Source organism: Dipodomys merriami, unplaced genomic scaffold (genome assembly GCF_024711535.1).
Source record: "Dipodomys merriami isolate MVZ:Mamm:240054 unplaced genomic scaffold, mDipMer1.0.p SCAF_70, whole genome shotgun sequence".
NCBI lineage: Eukaryota > Metazoa > Chordata > Mammalia > Rodentia > Heteromyidae > Dipodomys > Dipodomys merriami.
The window spans coordinates 825,472-845,902 of NW_027206291.1; the positions used below are offsets into that span (position 1 = coordinate 825,472).

Genomic DNA, 20,431 nt, shown 5'->3' on the forward strand with positions numbered 1-20,431 from the left:
GGGCGGGGGTCTGGTCGTGGGGACAGCTCTGGGCCTGGGCGCTGTCCCTCAGCTCTTCAGCTCAAGGCTAGCACTCTACCACTTGAGCCACAGCTCCACTTCCAGCTTTTTCCTTTTTGCTTATGTGGTGCTGAGGAATTGAACCCAGGGCCTCAGGCATGCAAGGCAAGCGCTCTACCACTGAGCCACCTTCCCAGCCCAGTTAGCATCATTTTAGGTGCACCAGAGATACTCACAAAACCCTATGTTGGAAATGAACTTTACAACTGGGGGATGGGGGGAGGGAAGAGTGGAATAGGAGAAAAACGAGGGAGGGGGTAACAGTGTTCGACCAGAAATGCACTCATGACCTTACTGTGTAACTGTAACCCCTCTGTACATCACCTTGACAATAAAATTAAATTTTAAAAAAGAAACATTGTCAATCCCTTGTGACTCGGCTTTTGCAAGCAAGCGCGCCCTCTTGTGGCAGACCCGGGTTGGCCATTCAGTTCTTCACAGAGTCCAGCAGGAGTAAAAAATCCTGAATTGATCCAAGTCAGACATTGCTTGGTAAAATGTCAACTTGCAGACCTAGGGGGCGTGGCTTAGACAGTGAGGGCGTGGCTACGCAGGAGCGGACTTAGCTCAGAGCTGGAGGCGTGGCTTAAGCGGTGGGGGCGTGGCTACAGCGAAAGCCAGGCTCATCAGTAAGAGGGCTTAGCTCTACCGCAGGGGCGTGGCTCTGGGTTAGGGGCGTGGTTTGCCTGAGGGGGCGTGGCTCACGTGGAAGAATGCCCGCCTGGCAGATGCAAAGACCTGAATTCCAACGCCAGAGTCACCAACAGTAAAATATGACTAGTGAACCCTGACTTCACACACACACACACACACACACACACACACACACACACACACACACACACACACACACACACACACACACACACACAAGACTGGAAAATGGCAGCGAGGTAGAGGAAAGGAAAAGAAGAGAGGACAAAGGAGTATTCCAGAAGTGCATTAAATATGTGCATGGAAAACAGATCATGAAACCCACACCAAAGATCACTCATCAGGAGAGAGAGGTTACGGATTGTCATGGAAATAGTGAATTTGATCTAAGGACACACAAGCTGTGAATGGATTGCAATTGTGTTAGTCTTAATTGGCTAAAAAATGTGTTGTAAAAAAAATTAAATGTCTCAAGATCCAAATCTATAATAATGGGGGATCTTGCTACGCAAACTTCAGTTACATCTTGTCCACGATGGATTCAGGCGGAAAATATTTTGAAGTCAATTGCCTGATTGTTTCTTGCTGCTTTTTTTGTGTGTGTGTCAGTTGTGGGGCTTTAACTCTGGGCCTGGGCGCTGTCCCTCAGCTCTTCAGCTCAAGGCGAGCGCTCTACCACTTGAACCATAGCACCACTTCTGTTTTCTGATGGCTAATTGGAGATGAGTCTCACAAACCTTCCTGCCCAGGCTGGCTTTGAACTCCGATCATCAGATTTCAGCCACCTGAGTAACTAGGCTTACAGGCGTGAGCCACCAGTGCCTGGCATTTGGGGGATTTTTTTCTTTTTTCTCTTTTTTTTTTTTTTTTTTTTTTTTTGTGCCTGTCCTGGGGCTTGAACTCAAGGCCTGGGTGCTGTAACTGAGATTTTTGCTCAAGGCTGGTGTACTACCACTTGAACCACAGCTCCACTTCTGGACTTTTGGTGGTTAACTGGAGATGAGGGAAGACCTTCTGCCTGGGCTGGCTTTGGAATTGTGATTCTCAGATCTCGGTCTCCTGAGTAGCTAGGATTACAGACATGAGACACCAGCACCCGGCTCTTTTCCTTCTTTCTATTAACTGGTATAGACCAATTGTACAAAGGGGTTTATTATGGTATTTCCATAGTTGGATGTGAAGTATTTTGATTATATTCCCCACTTTGCAACACTTTCTTTTCCCTCTCTCCCTGTGTGGGTTACTATTTTCAATGGATTTTTATCATCCTGTTTTCATACATGCATATAAAGTACTGTGATCACAGGTGCATTAAATTGACATATGACATGGTAAAATCCACTAAAAGTTGTTGAAACTAGAAGGGAGGAAAAGAGAGAGGGACTTCATCTAAACAAAATACAACATATGCATGTGTGAAATTTCATACACTTAGAGTCTTCAAAGTACTTTGATCTATTTTTTAATTTTGGTGTTCTCTGTGTGTATGCGTGTGTGCATGCGGGGAGGGGGGCACATGCACACACCCCACCCAGGGCCTCATCTGACTTTCTTTTTATTGTTGTTACATACAGTCCTGGGCCTCGACTTCAGGCCCTGGGCACTGTCCCTGAGCTTTTGTGCTCAAGGCTAGCATCCTACCACTTGAACCATACTTCCACTTATCACTTTGGGCAGTGGGTGGACAGGGATTGATGGTTAGGGATGAGAATCTCATAGACTTTCTTGCCCAGGCTGGCTTTGAACCTCATTCCTCAGATCTCAGCCTCCTGAGTAGCTAGGATTATAGGCGTGAGCCACCAGCACTGGCTTCACTTGGCTCTCTGTTGTTTTGTTTTGTTTTTTGTTGGTGATGGGTCTTGAACTCAGAGCCTGGGCGCTGTCCCTCAGCTCTTCAGCTCAAGGCGAGAGCTTTACCACTTAAACCACTGCGCCACTTCCAGTTTTCTGGTGGTTTATTGGAGATAAGAATCGTATGTACTTTCCTGCCTGGACTGGCTTTGAACCATGATCCTCAGATCTCAGCCTCCTGAGTAGCTAGGATGACAGGCATGAGCCATTGGTACCCTGCACTTGGCTTTCTTCTGGCTAATGTTCTACCACTTGAATCATGCCTCCAGTCCACTTCTTTTTTAGCCAGACGCCGGCTCAAAACCCAGGATGAGGATCCTGCACTTGGACAGTGAGGGGCGCCGCGCTCGTGGGTGGAATAGCGCCTTTCTCATGGGAGTGGGTGCACTATCAGCCCCCCCTCCACCCCCACCGCTTCCGCACATCTCCCCTCTCCCCCCCCCCGCCCCCCCACCGCTTCCGCACATCTCCCCTCTCCCCCCCCTCCACCCCCACCGCTTCCGCACATCTTCCCCTCTCCCCTCCCTCCACCCCCACCGCTTCCGCACATCTTCCCCTCTCCCCCCCCTCCACCCCCACCGCTTCCGCACATCTTCCCTCTCCCCCCCCCTCCACCCCCACCGCTTCCGCACATCTCCCCTCTCCCCCCCCCCCCCGCCCCCCCACCGCTTCCGCACATCTCCCCTCTCCTCTGGCTTCCACTGTGTCTCGAAGCACTCGGGGCCCGGCAGCAGACTCCGCAGCCAGATGCTGGGCCCCGCAGCGTCCAGAACCAGTCATTCACAGTGACTTCACCACTTATAAAAACACCCATCCCGGGGACTGTGTTACAGTAATGACAAAAGCACACAAGTCCCACTCCGTCTCCTGTGTTGCCCCCCAGTCTTTGATGTCCCACAGGGAAAAGAATTCTTTTTGGGGGGGGGGTCTGATTGTGGGGCCTGAACTCTGGGCCTGGACGCTGTCCCTCAGCTCTTCAGCTCAAGGCTAGCGCTCTACCACTTGAGCCACAGCAACACTTCCAGGTTTTTTCTTTTTGCTTATGTGGTGCTGAGGAATCGAACCCAGGGCCTCATGCATGCAAGGCAAGCACTCTACCACTGAGCCACCTTCTCAGCCCAGGGGAACAATTCTATGCCTGATGTATACTCACACACATGCACACACACACACACACAAACACACATACATACATGCACAAACACACATACACACACACACACACACACCTTGTGTAGCAGAGATACAGTGCTGATGTATCTCAGGAGAATAAGCCTGGGCTGCCATATCCTGCTGTTCTTCCCAGAGGAAACTGCTTCTATTTTCTTTTTGTTGTTTTTTTTTGTTTTTTTTTTTTTTTGTGCCAGTCCTGGGGCTTGAACCTAGGGTTTGGGCTTTCTTTTCTTTTCTTTCTCTGTGTGTGTGTGTGTGTGTGTGTGTGTGTGTGTGTGTGTGTGTGTGTGTGTGTGTGTGTGTGTGTGTGTGTGTGTCTGTGTCTGTGTCTGTGTCTGTGTTGGGGCTTGAACTCAAGGCCTGGGTGCTGCCCTTGAGCTTCTTGTGCTCAAGGCTGGTGCTCTACCACTTGAGTCACAGCTCCACTTCCAGCTTTGAGTGAGTGCTTTCACTGGAGATGAGAGTCTCCCGGACTTTCCTGCCCGGGGCTGGCTTTGAACCGTGCTCCTCAGATCCTGCCTGTGGGATAGCACAGATCACTACAGACGGGAGCCAGACACCAGCCCCCACTGGCCTTCCTTTGTTGTGAACTCTGAAGCTTTCCCCTGCACACCCCTAAATTACCCAAGAGAGGGGTCCCCCGTCTTCCTTGTCCAGCCCCACCACACAGCACTCAACACGCACTCAGAGAGGACTCGAGGCCTGGGACAGCTTTCGCTCCTGCTCCTTTATCTCAGCTGCCCCCTCCCCAGACAAGACAAGCAGAGCACCGCGCGTGTTCCACACACGGTCCGCTGGGCTCCGAAAGCCCCCAGGGCTCCCTCCCGTCCCCTCCCCACCCGCCCGCCCGGCGGCCCCCCGCAGGCCCCTCACATGGCGCTCTCGTGACCCCCCCGGCCCCTGGATGCCCCTTTTTCCTGTGCCATGAGTGACTTGTAGGGCTTGCCCAGGCTGGGGAGGGTGAGCTCGGCCTCCTGCAGATCCAGCTCCTGCTGGGACAGGTGCTCGATGACGGCCGCGCCGATCGAGTCCCCTAGCACGTTGGTCATAGTGCGGAGCCGGTCGCTGGTGGGAGACAGAGACAGAAGCCATCGTCCACGGGGGAGCGTGGGGGGGGGAGGGGACCGCGGGGAGGACCGTGGGGAGGACTGTGGGGAGGACTGTGGGGAGCGGGGCATTCACACCCCCCACCCCACCCCCACGCAAGTCCTTCTCCTTCTGTACCCTCAGTGGACCTTCTGTTCATTTTTGTTGGCCATGGGGCTTGAACTCACGGCCTGGACGCTGTCCCTGAGCTCTGTGCTCAAGGCGAGCGCTCTACCACTTGAGCCACAGCGCCACCTCCGGCTTTCTGGTGGCTCATTGGAGATCAGAGTCTCATGGACTTTCCTGTCCAGGCTGGCCTTGAACCACCATCCTCAGATCTCAGCCTCCTGAGAAGCTGGGATGACAGGCGGGAGCCACCGGCGCCCGGCTCAGTGTCCCGGCTGTGAGATGATCACAGCTGTTCTTAGCAATGGGGTTGTTTCTAAGGATGTGAATCTCACAAGACAGGCCATGGGGAGTAGAGGCAATGGCCAGGGCAGAGCGGGGACGGTCCATCCAGACCCTAGCCCACCACAGTAGAGTAGCTCCCAGCTACTCTGTGACGCAGGAGGCTGAGATCTGAGGACCGCAGGTCAAGGCCAAGCCCACACAGGAAAGTCTGTGAGACTCTTATCTCCTTGGGGGAAAAAGAAGCCACAAGTGGAGCTGTGGCTCAAGTGGTAGAGCACTCACCTTGAGCAAAAGAAGCTCAGGGACAGCGCCCAGGCCCTGAGTTCAAGACCCAAGACCAACCAGAAAAAAATTGCAAGCCAGATCTGTTCTGAGTATCTCCCCCCCCCCGCCCCCCGCCCCTTTTTGTTTTTTGTTGGTTGTGGGGCTTGAACTCTGGGTCTGGGCCAGCTCTTCAGCTCTAAGCTAGGGCTCTACCATCTGAGCCACAGCGCCACTTGCAGTTTTCTGTTGGTTCATTGGAGATAAGAATCTCACAGACTTTCCTGCCTGGGCTGGATTTGAACCGTGATCCTCAGATCTCAGCCTCCTGAGTAGCTAGGATGACTGGCGGGAACCTCCAGCTCGTATCCCCTTTTTTGATTTCCACGTAGAGCACTTCCAAGAGGAGCTGCTCTAGCTGACGAATAAAGCTCTCCCTCTGTGTCCCGTCCCGCCCTACATCCTGGGGCCCACAGGCCACGGCTTCCAGAACTCTCCAAAGACCCTTTGGTCTGAGACACTAGGGATCTGTCCTTGCTGGATCCTACAGACAAAAGCAGGGGTGGGGTTGGAGGAGAGGGTAGGCGGAGGGCACTCACAGAAACCAGTCCACAGCGATGATGAGTGTGATGTCCTCGGTGGGCAGGCCCACGGAGGTGAGCACGATCACCATGGTGACCAGGCCCGCCTGGGGGATGCCGGCCGCGCCCACGCTGGCCGCCGTGGCCGTGATGCTGGGAGAGGAGAGGGGAGGGGAGGGGAGGGGAGGGGTGGATGGAGTCAGCTCAGATCCCCAACCCGGCACCCAAAGAGAAGAAATACTGCAGGAGCTGCCTGACAGCGAGGGAGCTCCCCAGAAGACAGAAGATGTCAAACTCAGGGAAGCAGAGTAGAGTAGTGGGGTAGTTTTTTTTTTTCAGGGTTGGGGGGGAGGGGGAGGAGAAGACCTGGGTCAAAGGGTACCAGATTTTAGTCACAAAATTAGTAAGTCCTAGGGATCTAATGAATTGTATGGCAGCTAGAGTTAATAATGGCGGTGTTGCAGGGAGAGGAGAATGTAGGTGTTCTCAGAACACCAACAAAAAGGAAGGAAGGAAGGAAGGAAGGAAGGAAGGAAGGAAGGAAGGAAGGAAGGAAGGAAGGAAGGAGGGAGGGAGGGAGAGAGGGAGGGAGGGAGGGAGAGAGGGAGGGAGGGAAGGAGGGCAGAATGAGGGAGAAGGGAAGGGAAGGAGGAAAGGGAAGAGAAAGGTAATTATATAGTGTTGCATAAATTCATCAGCTTGATACAGAAATCATTTTTGATGGGCATATATATGAGACCACATTACATACCTTAAATCTATACACAGTTTGCATCAGTTACCCCTCAATGTGGGTGAGAGGAGGGGAGAAGGAGAAGTTTTGATGGTTTCCTTTTTTTTGTTTTTTTGCCAGTCCTGGGGCTTGAACTCGGGACCTGGGCGCTGTCCCTGAGCCTCTTTGTGCTCAAGGCTAGGGCTCTACCATCTGAGCCACAGCACCACTTCTGGCTTTTTTGAGTAATTTACTTCCTGCCCGGGCTGGCTTTGAACCTCCATCCTCAGATCTCAGCCTCCTGAGTCGTCAGGATGGCAGGCGTGAGCCGCGGGCACCAGGTTTCTTGAAGTACCCACACAGCTAGCCACACTGAGGCGGATTAAGTCAGGTATGGAGTGCATTTCTCGCTCAGTTAAAAAAGAAAAATCTGTTCGTTTTGAAAAAACATACTAAGCAACTTGCTGACAGCTCTTGCCTAGACACACTGGGTACTGTTCTCGGTACTGAGACTAAACCAATCAACCCTCAAATTAATCAATTCAAAGTGACACACACCCCTCCCCGCTGTGGCTCCCACCCCCCCCCACCCCCAGCCCAGCGCCACCCACTCCCCGCAGGCAGGTCTCACCTGATCGTGGTGATCTGGCCCAAGTTGAGCTCGTAGTTGTTGACTTGGGCGATGAAGATGGCGGCCAGGGCCTCGTAGAGAGCGGTGCCGTCCATGTTGACCGTGGCACCCACGGGCAGCACAAACCTGGTGATGCGACGGTCCACGCCCAGGCCTTCTTCCAAGCAGCGGAAGGTGATGGGCAGAGTGGCAGAGCTGCAGGGGGGAGGGGGAGAAGAGAGAGGGAAGGGGAGAGAGAGAGGAGAGGAGAGGGGAGGAGAGGAGAGGAGAGGCGAGGAGAGGAGGGAGGGGGGAGGTGCAGGGGGAGAGGGAGGGGAGGAGAGGAGAGGAGAAGAGAGGAGAGGAGAAGGGAGGGGAGGAGAGGGGAGGGGAGAGGTGAAGGGAGGGGAGGGGAAGAGAGGGGAGGGGAGGGGAGGGGAAGAGAGGGGAGGTGCAGGGGAGAGGGAGGGGAGGAAAGGAGAGGAGAGGGGAGGGGAGGAGAGGGGAGGGGAGGAGAGGGGAGGAGAGGGGAGGAGAGGAGAAGTGAAGAGAGGAGAGGGGAGGGGAGGGGAGGAGAGACTGCAGCATAGGACCAAAGGAGGGCTTCCCATGACAGCATGGAGAGCGCCAGTGGAATCGGGGCCAGAGGAAGAGAGGAAGTGGCAGGCCTCAGCACCCGGTTAAACTCAGGAGTTTAAGGCCAACAGTACCAGCCACTAATTAATCCGGTCCTGCGCTTCCAACCCCGCCCCCCTTTCCCCCCCTCCCCACGCCTTAGGGCAAACAGCAGTGTGTTGGCCAGACGCCGGTGGCTCCCGCCTGTCATCCCAGCTACCCAGGAGGCTGAGCTCTGAGGACGGGCAGTTCAAAGCCAGCCCCAGTCCTGCGGGACTCTCCATCTCCAATGAACCACCAAAAAGCGGGAAGTGGAGGTGGCCTCAGTGGGGGCGGGGCCTCGGTGGGTGGGCGGGGCCTCAATGGGGCGGGGCCTACGTGGGTGGGCGGGGCCTACCTGGAGGAGGTGCCCATGGCGGTGAGGAGCGCCTGCAGCATGCCCCCGATGAAGGGAAAGGGGTTCCGGTGGGTGACCAGGAAGTAGATGAGGGGCAGGACGCCGCCGGCGTGCAGGAACAGGCCCACGATGACCGTCAGCGTGTACATGCCCAGCTGACCGCCCAGGACCGCCATGTCTTCCATCTCCAGAATCTTCCCCGCGATCAGGAACAGGATGCCCACGGGCGCGTACCTGGGCGAGCCGGGCACCTGTCTAGGCTGGTCACCCTGTTACACACGCACACACGCGCACACACACACACACACGCCTCAACCCTCCCGCACACCCACAAACCACACAGATCTAACGTTCCCTAAAGCTCAGCGGTCGCCCAGGGCATCAGCGCCTTTGAGGGGTGATCGGATCTCGAGGATCCTGACCCCCACGCCCAGGGATTCATCCACTGAGGGACTTCGAAGGTGTGGAAACTACCGGAAGTAGAGCCCAGTTCCATGAAGTAGGTCACTACAGAGGGGGAGGGGGTGACCTTATAGGGTGTATCTGGTCCCCCGGTCCTTCCTTCGATGTGTGTGTCTGCACCACCGCCACAATGAACAACTCACATGCACGTTAACAAAAAGGAATAAAAATTCCACCAGGCGCCCGTGGCTCACACCTGGAATCCCAGCTACTCGGGAGGCTGGGATCTGAGGATCGTGGTTTGAAACCAGTTCAGGCAGGACAGTCCATGAGCCTCTTATTTCCAATGAAGCAGCCAAGAGCCTGGAGTGGAGCTGTGGCTCAAGTGGTAGGCTGCCTGTCTAGCAAGTAAGAGGCCCTGAGTTCAGACCCTGGTACTGCCAAGAAAAATTAAGTAGGAGCCCGATACTGGTGGTTCACACCTATAATCCTAGCTACTCAGGAAGCTGAGATCTGAGGATCATGGTTCAAAGCTAGCCCAGGCAGGAAAGTCCGTGAGACTCTTATCTCCAATAAACCACTAGAAAACCAGAAGTGGTGCTGTGGCTCAAGTGGTAGAGCGCTCGCCTTGAGCTGAAGAGCTGAGGGTCAGCGCCCAGGCCCAGAGTTCAAGCCCCACAATCAACAGAAACAACAGGAAACAAAGAATAAATGAAACAAACAGATGAATGAGAGATGGTGCAACTGAATAAACTATTGCAGGCAGGAAGGAATGAACTGGCAAGTAAATTAACCAGTAGATGAATAAATGACTTTGGTTAAACATCCACCATCACCTCTTCAGCATCTCCCACACGGCCTGGCTGGTCCAGCCCCTCGGGGCTCCCCCACGCACCCCCAAGTTACCTGCATGCCCGCCCAGACCCAGCCACCACTCACCAGATAATGATGCCCACCAGCCTCATAATGGCCTCGTTGAGGCTGTCGAAAAAGTCCCTGAGGACGCGGCCCTTGTGTTTCATGCCCCCGATGACCAGGCCGAAAGCCACAGAGAAGACCACCAGGCCCAGGGCGTTGATGCCATTGGCAGAGCCGGGCACCGGCACGGTCTCCTCGAAGCTGAGCATCTCCTGCAGGGTGCCCAGGGCCCGAGTGACGTTCTCCACCACGCTGCTCTCGTTGTCCACCGTGGACAGGGGCGCCGCCGAGGCTCCTGGCTCCGACCCGTTCTCCGTCCTCACCACCGTCCTGGTGACCACTCTGGTGCTATACTGAGTCTTGAACTGAAACGCAGAGCGGTGGAACCCAGATTTAGCATGGTGGGCATAACAGGGAATTCCAGACTCTCACAATGACGCATACACACACATTTCACTCGCACACACACAGAAAACTGGGAGAGTGAATTAATGATTTGATCGAGGCATGGGGGCGGGGGAGGGGGAATGCAAATGAATTACAAGAGCCGCCCCCAACCCCATTACCAAGTATCTATAACCAAAGGAAATGAATTCGGTGTCTCAAGGAGACAGAGGTTGAGCCTCCCTGATTGGAAAAAAAAAAAAAAAAGCCACACAAAGTCTGAAACTTTTTTCAACACTGGCATAACACAAGCAGAAAAACCCCACGCCTGAATTTTTGTGTGACAGATCACAGTGAAAACACGGGTGTCCGGCTGGGTGACCCAGCACACACCTGTAATCCCTAGCTACTCGGGAGGTGGAGATCAGAGGATTTCAGCTTAAGGTCAGACAAGATAATAATAATAATAATAATAATAATGTCCATGAAACTCCATCTGAACCAAGGACTGGGTGTGGACACTTGTCACCCGCAGTGACAGAGAGAAACACAAAAAGGAGGTTCACAGTCCAGACAGAAGTGGTCATAAGTAATATCCTACCTCAAAAATAACTAGAAAGAAGGCTGAGACTACTCACTGGAGGCTCACACCTGTAATCCTAGCTACTCAAGAGGCTGAGCTCTGTGGATCACTGTTCAAAGCCAGCCCTGGCAGACAAATCCAAAGTGTGTGTGTGTGTGTGTGTGTGTGTGTGTGTGTGTGTGTGTGTGTGTGTGTGTGTGTGTGTGTGTGTGTGTGTGTGTGTGCATACCAATACTGGGGCTTAAACCCAGGGCTTCATGCTCTCCCTTAGCTTTTCCCACTCAAGGCTAGCATTCTACCACTTAAACCACAGCTCTACTTCTGGCCTTTTGCTGGTTAATCGGAGATAAGAGTGTCACAGACTTCTCCACCCAGGCTGGCTTTGAATGGCAATCCTCAAATCTCAGCCTCCTGAGCAGCTAGGATGATAGGCGTGAGGCACCAGAGCCTGACTGATTTTAAGAAGAGGGAGCGGGGGGGGGGGGGGGGGGGGGGCGGGGAGGGGTGGCAGAGCGACAGAGGAGGTGAGGCAGGCTGGGACACGGCACACACATGTGTGGGAATGTCACCACGCAACTCCCTGTACAACGAATGTGTGCCAGCAAAACAAATGACGATCATAATTAACTAACCACTAGAAAATAAACGAAAAGGAAATGAGCCGGACAAATAGGTAATAAATGATGCACAGAAAAACGAATGTAGAGCCTGCATCCTTCGCTACTCTGGATGTCGCTTTAGGGCCTCTCTCCCCGAGTCTCCACGTCCAGGCCTCCTCTGATCCCAGGCCGGGAAAACCCAGGTCTCTCCCTGACCCTGGTGCCCGTGGAAACTACATTTTGTCTCTCAGTGTCTTCCAACAACCCTTGCCCACTCTCTTCTCCTCCCACCCCTCACCAGCAGCCTCCACCTACCTCCCCCCACACCCCCCAGGCTCCAACTCTTTCCAGACGAAGCAAGCTCTTCGTCCTCACCTGTTTGAAGCAGGCCTCCACGAGGTTGGGTGGAAACATATTTCTGCAGAAAAAACAACAGGAAGCAAAAGCGCTTAGACCTTGGAAGGGAGCCTCAAGCGTGACTCTCCTTCATCTGAGGTAATGATGGCGCGCATCCATGGTAGGCCAGGACCCATCTGCACCTCATCTGATTTGAACACTACAACAGCCCTGCCACACAGGTGTGTCATGTCCCGGTTTTTTACATGGGAAGAAACAGGTGGTCAGGGAACTTCTGTTCATTACCCAGAGCTGTCCAGCTAATGGAGGTGGCCTTGGCTGCTAGCGCTCTACCACTGGAGCCACAGCGCCACTTCCGGTTTTTCTAGTGGTTCACTGGAGATCAGAGTCTCATGGACTTTCCTGCCCAGGCTGGCTTTGAACCATGATCCTCAGATCTCAGCCTCCTGAGTAGCTAGGATGACAGGCGTGAGCCACTGGCTCCAGCTGGAAGGTTCTTTAGCTTATGGTTTTGGAAGCTGGGGAATGGAACACAGCCCCAAATGGACGAATCCAGCTCTGACAGCCAAGCCCTCATCTCTCCAGAGATGGATTCATCCATTTGTGGCTGTGTTCAATTCCCCAGCTTCCAGAACCATGAGCTAAAGAACCTTCGAGTCTCCACAACCCACCCAGACTTAAGCGTTCTGTGACAACCATGGAAAACAGACTAAGACAAACCTCAAACCCAGGGCCTAATGAGCACCTTTGTCAGAGCCCTTCCAATTCTGAAGCTCCCGGCCAAGTTGGTGGTCAGGGGGAACCTGTGAATAGCCCTGATTTTGCCTACCTAAACCTCGATGAGAACCACGGGCCCACCCAATGGGAGCCTGCCAACATCAAGCCAACAGTAGCCCTCAAGATGGCGCCACCATACCCTGCCCGGATGAAGGGTGGGAAAGCTCTCTCGGAAGATATGCATCCACCAGGGAAAGACAAGGTGGAGGCTCAGGTCCCGGGCTGGGTATTCCCCTGTCCCTTTGTCCTTGGCTGCATGGCCCAGAAGGAAGTCCCGCCCCAGAGGCGGGCCGAGCCTCACCTGACCAAGTCCATGAAGGCGTCGGCCGTGGGGACGGTCTCAATGCGGCCCTCTCGGTGCAGCCCCTCCTTGGAGCCCTTGCCAGGGTGGATGATGGTGACCATGAGGATGCCGATGAAGACCGCGATGACCGTCGTCACCATGTAGTACACAGCTGCCCGCATCCCCATCCGCCCTGTGGCCTTGTTGTCCAAGGACGCCATACCTGAAAGACAGACAGCGCAGTCTCCACACACGTGTCCGTCCTGGGGCTTGAACTCGGGGCCTGGGCGCTGTCCCTCAGTTCTTCAGCTCAAGGCGAGCGATCTACCACTTAAGCCACAGCACCACTTCCCGTTTTCTGGTGGATCATGGGAGATCAGAGTCTCACGGACTTTCTTCCCACCTGTGACCCTCAGATCTCAGCCTCCTGAGTACCGAGGCTGCCGGGTGTGGGCCACCGGCGCCCGGCTTCGCCCTCTTTGTTTTTATTTCTCTTTCATTCTTTTCTTCAGGTGGAGTCTCTGTTCTTGTCAAGCTGGTCTGTGATTCCCATACCGCAAAGCTGGGATGGTAGGCGTGAATGACCATGCCTGACTTTCTTTCACTGACAGAGGGGAAGATTGCACCCCTGGCCTTGAACCTCAATCCTCTCCATCTCTATCTCCCTCTCAGATCAGATTACAGGCATGGGCCACCACATCTGGCTCCCCCACCCCATTCTTTACCCCAAACACACCTCCAGCCCGCCACACTACCTTCCCTCTACTCCACACCAACCTCTTGATCTCAATCTTGCCCCATAACCTCCTTTCCATCTGTCTTCATGTCACTACCCACCTCAGACCTGCCCTCCCTCCAGCTCCCCTCACCAGACACTCACTCGGTGGATATTTTTGGCACTGTATCCAAATGCCCGGGACCAGCCCAGTGTACTTGTCCCTCAGCTGCTGTGAACGCTGGCTGCTAAGAACTCAGGCTGCCGCCTCCTCCTGATAATTGCCCTGAGCACAACAGGCACTTCTTCACCAGCAAGGCTCCCCAAAACAGCCAACAGCCAAACACCGACTGGTATAAGAGTTCAAAGGCTAATTCCTCCCAGGCACCCCATGGCTCATGCCTGTAAATCCTAGCTACTCAGGAGGCTGAGATCTGAGGATCACAGGTGGAAGATGGCAAAGGCAGGAAAGCCCATGAGATGCCTATCCCCAACTAAGCAGCAAAAGGCCAGACGTGAAACTGTGGCTCAAGTGTTAGAGCGCTAGCCTTGAGCAGTAAAGCTCAGGGGCAGCACCAGGGCCCTGAGTTTAAACCCCAGGATTAGCTCCCAAAAAAGGCAAACTCCTTTGATGCAGGTGTAAACAATCTCCCAGTGCTGTCCCAGGCAATGAGGCAGAGGGTCTGGAATTCTTCTGAGCACACATCCCTCACCAAACCCTGCTTCCAGACCCCTCATGATTCCCTCCCTCAAATATCCTGTCAGCCTCGGCTTCTAGGAAACCCAACCCAAGGAACCACTCTTCATCTTTTCTTTCTGTTGTCAAAACCAGAAACACGCCACCTACGATTAAGGAACCAAACCTGGCCCGCTTCTTGTTTTTATAAATACAGCTTTTATTAGAATACAAGAGTGTTCATTTGCTCTCCTGTTGCCTATGGCTGCTTTTGTGTTACAAGAAACAGCAGTGGGTGAAGCTGCAGCGGAGATCAGAGGGTCAGCAGAGAGGAAAATGCTTGCTATCCAGCCTCCTAGAGAAAATGCTTCTAGAGCCCTGCATGATCCATCCATCCTCCCAGCCCACCCCCTGCTCCCCATCCTGGAATCTCAGCCTCATTCACCGCCTCTTCATCCCCCACCCCCACCCCACCCCATATTACAACTAGCTTTCTTGACTGGCTCTCCTTTTCCAGCCTTTCTTTCCCCTCTGGATAAAACTGAGCCCTTGTAGGCTGGCATATCTGCTCCTAAGGAGAAGTACAGGAAAGTTACTGAGGCAAGTGGGGTGTGAGTGCCAGGACCACCAAGACTTGAATGGGAAGGGAACCTAGGCTCAGACCAAGGGCGAGGGGAGCCGAGGTGTGGAGGAGACCCACAGTTGGACTGTAGGTAAGTCTTGGAGGCCAACACTGGCCCACAGTCGCTCACCTGTGACCAGACTGGAGACGATAAGAGGCAGGACCAGCATCTGCAGCATCCTCATCAGAAGCTCGCCAGGAAAGGAGAAGTATTTGATTTGGCGGTAAGTGAGCTGGTATGGACGCAGGGCGAATGCCAGGCTGACTCCTACAGCCAGAAGAAGATGTGCATGGAGGACAGAGCAGGCGACTTGGGCCCAGGCAGGTTCCATCCATCCTCAGAACGGCGCGTGTGGGGATGGGCAGTTGGAGAAACGTGCTCTAAGTGTGTGTGTGTGTGTGTGTGTGTGTGTGTGTGTGTGTGTGTGTGCACGCACTGGTAAATGCATACACTGCAGAGATGTACAAATGTGTTGGGCGCCTGTGGCTCACACCTATAATCCTAGCTACGCAGGCAAGTTGAGATCTGTGGATCTCAGTTCAAAGCCAACCCAGGGAAGGAAAGTCTGTGAGATTCTTATTGCCAGTTAACCGTCAAAAAAAAGCCAGGAGTGAAGTTGTGGTTCAAGTGGTAAGAGCACCGTCCTTGGGTACCAAAGTTCATAGGCGGTACCCAGGCCCTGAGTTCAAGCCGCAGGAGGGATACAAGAAAAAAAAGTGATCTGATTCTGGGATGGGAGAAAACAGATATGATATTCAATGTACTGTGTGAACATGGAACCGAGGGGATGGAGTGGGGCTGGGAAAGACGGGAGGAGGGACAGGATGGCATTGAGCTGACACGTTGAACTGAAACCCCTTTATACAAATGATCGCTTTAAGTAAATATTCGCTTCTGGGCTAAGCATTTACAGACTTCTTATTTTTCTGTTAGAGAATAAATTTTATTTTTAAGAGGCTTTTTGGCACACGACTCGTGAGTGCCAATCAGGGATGAGCCAGTAGGAAGTTCCGCCCTCTACGGGGAGGAAGTCCCGTCCCCAACAACAGAAACTCTTTCTCCTTCATCCCGCCGGCAGGAAGCCCCTCCCCCGGAAGTCCCAGCTCACCAATGACGACGGCGCTGACGGTGAGCAGGATGAAGGCGTTCCGGCGCAGGAAGCGCCGCACGTGCTCGCGCGTGGTGGTCTGCAGGCGCAGGCGCAGGCGCAGTGCTCGCCGCTGCAAGCCCTCGCGCGTGCGCCGCAGCCAGCCCGCCCGGCCCAGGCGCGGGCCGCTCTCCCGCAGGAACAGGCTGTTGCCGTGGCTGCTCATCGTCTCGCTGCGGGGGACACAGGAGCCCGGGTCTGGTGAGGGAAGAAAGAGGGGGGCGGGGGGGGGGAAGACACCTGAGACCCTGCTTGGAGTTCAAAGGTCACGCCACATCCGGGCATCCGAGGCCCGCCAGGCTGTCGCAGGAGCATCCTGATGGATGCCGGGCTCAGTGCCCCGTGCCCGCTGCCGGGCTCAGAGTGAACAGCTTGCGGTCCTGGCAGGAAAGGCCATGCTTCTCACCAGGGCATCGTTAGCAGGCGAGGTAAACAGTGGGTGCCCCATAAATGTAGCTCTGCCCATCCCCAGCGCACCCCCAGCAGCAAGACCGGGAAGGGCACCCCAGGGAAGAGGCCGGGACAGTTCTCTGGTCTTTGTGCTTTGTATTTCCCTTCTTTATATTTGTCCATTTGCTTTTTTTTTTTTTTTTATGTTTGAGGATCTGAACTGAGGGTCTCGGAGCTGTCCCTGAGCTTTATTGGCTACCACCTGAGCCACAGCTCCACTTCTGGCTTTTGGGGTGGTTAATTGAGAGAGAAAAGTCTCATGAACTTTCCTGCCCAGGCTGCCTTCAGTGATGCTCAGATCTCAGCCTCCTGGGTAGCTGGGATGATAGGCGTGAGCCAAAGGCACTGGCCTTTACTCATATTCTCATTTACCTATCTTGGGGGGAAAAAAAAGCATCTATACACACATATGGGTAGATATATATCAACATATATATCCAAAGTGGAACGCTTAGATCACTACTGGAAATGATGTACTTTTCATAGATGTTAAATAAAATGCATTAAAAAAAAAAACTTGCCCATCTATTTGCCAACTAAACACCTCAAACAGGAGAGGTTGAAAATTGTGACTCTCCATGGATCTGAGGAACTTTCCCCTTCATGGACCCCTTCCATGATCTCTTAAAATTATATTTTACTACTGTCTTGATATCAAGATAAATACAAGCAGGGCATGGTGGGACATACCTGTAATGCTAGCATTCAGGAGGCTGAGACAGGAGGATCATGAGTTCGAAGCCAGCCGTGGCTACATAGCAAGACCCTGTCTTAAGGAAAAAAAGAATTTTGGCCATTCAGCTGTGTTCCAAGAAATCACAGCTCCCAAAACCTCTTCTCACCTCCAATGCCTGAATTCATGCAGAGCAGACCTAGGAGGTATGATTGCTTTCCTGGCACTGTCTCCCTAATCTCCCCAGCCCTTCCCAAAGTCTTGTTGTTGTTGTTGTTGTTGTTTGTCTTAAGTAAAAAAAAAAATTGTTGGTCACTGGGCACCAGAGACTCAAGCTGGAATCCTAGCTACTCCGGAGGCTGTGATCTGAGAATTGAGGTTCAAAGCCAGCCCAGGAAACTCCCTGAGACTCACCACCAAAAATATACTCAGGGGAAAAAAGAAAAAAAAAAACGGAGTGGATCTGTGGCTCAAGTAATAGAGCAAAATCTTGAACGAAAAGCAGCTCATCGACAGAGCCTGGGCCCTGAGTTCAAGCCCCAGGACCAGCACACACACACAAAAAAAACCTAAAAATTAAAAACTTGCTGGCCCTCAGCCTAGAGAAAAGCACACATGTCCATATTTCAGACCCCAATTCACTGTGGCTAAGATAGTTCAGTGCACCAAACACTTAGAACAGCACAGGGTGACCACAAACTTAAAAAAATGTGGTTGGTGAAAAGCAGAAACCTGAGCCCAGGGACTCAAACTTGTAATGCCAGCTCTTTGGGAGGCAGAGATGGGGCTCCGTTTTAGGCCAACCAGGGCAATTAAAAAAAAGTTTATATAAAAGACTCCACCTCAGGGCTGGGAAGGTGGCTCAGTGGTAGAGCGCTTGCCTTGCATGCCTGAGGCCCTGGATTCGATTCCTCAGCACCACATAAGCAAATAAAAAAAGCCGGAAGTGGCACTGTGGCTCAAGTGGTAGAGCGCTAGCCTGGAGCTGAAGAGCTGAGGGACAGCGCCCAGGCCCAGAGTTCGGGGCCCACGACTGGACCCAAAAAAAAGACTCCACCTCACATCAATGCCTGAGCATGGTGGTGCATGCCTGCTATCCCAGCTACCAGGGAAATGCAACAACTAGACACTGTGATGTGAGCCTCTCATCCCCAGCAAAGAGAAACACAAGTAGGAGAATTATAGATCAAGCTGTTCAGGGAATAAGTCAAGACTCTTGTAAATAACAGGAAAAGGGGGGTTGGGAACGCAGCTCAGTGGTAGAGCGCTTGCCTTGCATGCATGATGCCGTGGTCCAATTCCTCAGCACCACATACACAAAAAAAGCCAGGAGTGGCGCTGTTGCTCAAGTTGGTAGAGCGCTAGCCTTGAGCTGAAGAGCTCAGGGACAGTGCCCAGGCCCAGAGTTCAAGCCCCACAACTGACAAAAAAAAAAAAAAAAAAAAAAGGAAAGGGGGCTGAGGGAATGGCTCAAGTAACACAGCATCCGGCTAGCAAGCATAAGGCCCTGAGTTCAAACCCCTGACGTCAACTTGTTTCAGTCCTGTCTGCATTACTGTAAATAGATAATTATAGTCTGTTAATTGAAACTAATATTAGAAGTCTGGCTCTGGTGGCTCACATCTGTAATCTTGACTACTCAGGAGACAGATGGGTTTGAAACCAGCTTTGGGCAGGAAAGTCGGGGAGATTCTTACATCTAACTAACCACCAAAATGCCAGAAGTTGAGATGTGGCTCAAGTGGTAAAAGCACTAGCTTTGAGCAAGAAAGCTCAAAGACAGCATCCAAGCTCTGAGTTCAAGCTCCAGCACAAATACTATATATTTAATACATGCATATATACGTATATGTGCATGTACTAATTTTCTTATTTTTAATTGGCAGTAATTGTGCCTATTTATGAGGTAGTGATCGTTGGAAACATGAATACAGTGCGCAGTGCTCGCCAGAGTACACGGTACTTTTGCGCTCCAGGCATCCCACTGCCTGCAGAGCGCAGGACTCGGCCCAACGCCCCGCCCTGGACTGGCTCTCCCGTGTGGCCTCCCCCCTCCACCCTCTTCCTGTCTACGCCCTCTGACCCGCAGCACCCGCATCCGTGAAAACATGCAGTGATCTTAATAAAACTGTTAATACTGGTCTGACGTGGTTCTTCCTGGGTGGGCAGCCACCTGTGTCCCCGGCCTCTCTCGGGCTTCTGGAGGAGTCTCTTCTTACCCTGAGCTCTGGCGCTCCACCACTGATCCACACCTCCACTCCGGCTTTGGGGGGGGGGGGTCACTCGAGATGAGAGACCTGACAGGACTTGGCTGCCCAGAGCTGGCTTCGAACCGTGATCCTCGGGTCTCAGCCTCCAGAGTAGCCCGGATGACAGGTCCAGCCAAGGGGGGAAGCCGCGGCGGCGGCGGCTCCGGGTGCGGGGCAGGGCCGGGCCCGCGTCCTGTCCGCCCTCCGTCCCGCCCGCCCCACCCCCGGGCCCGCACCCCACGTGCGGACACCGCCGCGGGCCGGACAGCGCACTCGGACACCGGCGGACACGGGCGTGCCGCACGCGCACCCCTCCCCAAAGTACAGGCGCCGGCCTTGCACGGGCACAGCTTGCACACGCCCGTGCGCACGCCCGTGCGCACACCCGGTGCACAGGGAGCACCACACGCAGCGCGTTCGCGTGCGCACACCGCACACTCGCACGGCCCCCGTGCAAATTAAGCCTGACAGGCGGCTCCTGCACGCGCGCGCACACACACACACACACTCGGGCACAGAACTTCACCACGGCCCTCGGGCAGGCAGCCGCTCCCAGCTTCACGCCCGCTGGCACGCGCGGCCCGGCGGCGGGGAGGGGAGGCGCGCGCACCCCGGGGCGCAGGCCCGGCCCGGGGAGGGTCCCGCACTCACCAGCCGTGGAGCGGAGCGGCCGGCCGGCCCGCGCGGAGCCGCCGGGACCGTGGGGCGCTGGCTGGCGCGGAGCCGCGACGCGCGCGCTGTGCGGCCGGCGGGATCGGGGCCGGCCGTGAGCTCACGTGGGCGCGGGGCGCCGGGGGAGGGGGCGGGGTCCCCTGCGGGACGCCCCCCCACCCCGCCTCCCCCGACCCGCAGCCCAGGGCCCCCCGCGCGCGCGTGCGGGCGGCGGCGGCGGCGGGGAGGGAGGGCGCGGGCCTCCGGTGCGCAGCCTCCCCGCCTCCGCCCCGCCCCGCGCCCGCCCCGCCCCCGGGACCCCCGCGGGGACCTGGGGTCCGCAGCCCGCGCTCCCTCCGCGCCTCCCAGCCGAGAACTATTCCTTATCCGAAATGCGGAGTGCTTGGGCTCATCCTGTGTGTGCGCGCGTGTGCGTGTGTGTGCGTGAGTGTGCGTGTGTGTGCGTGCGTGTGCCGATCCTGGGGCCTGACCCCCGCGCCTGGGCGCTGCCCTCGGCTCCCCTCTAAGGCTGG

General features: G+C 54.6%; 1 protein-coding gene across 3 annotated transcripts; it reads right to left on the reverse strand.

Moving 5' to 3' along the window:
• Window positions 1-4,587: 4,587 nt before the first annotated feature.
• Window positions 4,588-20,050, reverse strand: LOC138817578 (excitatory amino acid transporter 4). 3 transcript variants are annotated; one of them, XM_070008036.1, is made up of 11 exons: window positions 19,899-20,047; window positions 17,016-17,095; window positions 15,837-16,073; window positions 14,858-14,995; window positions 12,733-12,937; window positions 11,673-11,715; window positions 9,753-10,096; window positions 8,412-8,645; window positions 7,421-7,615; window positions 6,096-6,230; window positions 4,588-4,803 (listed from the first exon to the last, which is right to left on the reverse strand). In XM_070008036.1, exons 3-11 carry the CDS (start codon window positions 16,039-16,041, stop codon window positions 4,608-4,610), a joined length of 1,695 nt encoding a protein of 564 aa, XP_069864137.1. In that variant the 5' UTR covers window positions 16,042-16,073; window positions 17,016-17,095; window positions 19,899-20,047; the 3' UTR covers window positions 4,588-4,607. The 3 variants fall into 3 exon arrangements, with proteins under 3 accessions (XP_069864137.1, XP_069864138.1, XP_069864140.1); XM_070008037.1 differs by lacking the exon at window positions 17,016-17,095; XM_070008039.1 differs by lacking the exons at window positions 4,588-4,803; window positions 6,096-6,230 and adding an exon at window positions 6,409-6,514 and having other exon boundaries at window positions 19,899-20,050.
• Between the last annotated feature and the right edge of the window lie 381 nt (window positions 20,051-20,431).

What these genes read in the sequence shown, in the direction of transcription:
- LOC138817578 (XM_070008037.1), bottom strand. Translation starts at nt 16,041, where the DNA reads ATGAGCAGCCACGGCAACAGCCTGTTCCTGCGGGAGAGCGGCCCGCGC. An exon ending in CGTCAGCGCCGTCGTCATTG is followed by an intron (nt 14,996 to 15,836) that starts GTGAGCTGGGAC and finishes TTCTGGCTGTAG; the next exon opens with GAGTCAGCCTGGCATTCGCC. An exon ending in GCCATGGGCACCTCCTCCAG is followed by an intron (nt 7,616 to 8,411) that starts GTAGGCCCCGCC and finishes TCCCCCCTGCAG; the next exon opens with CTCTGCCACTCTGCCCATCA.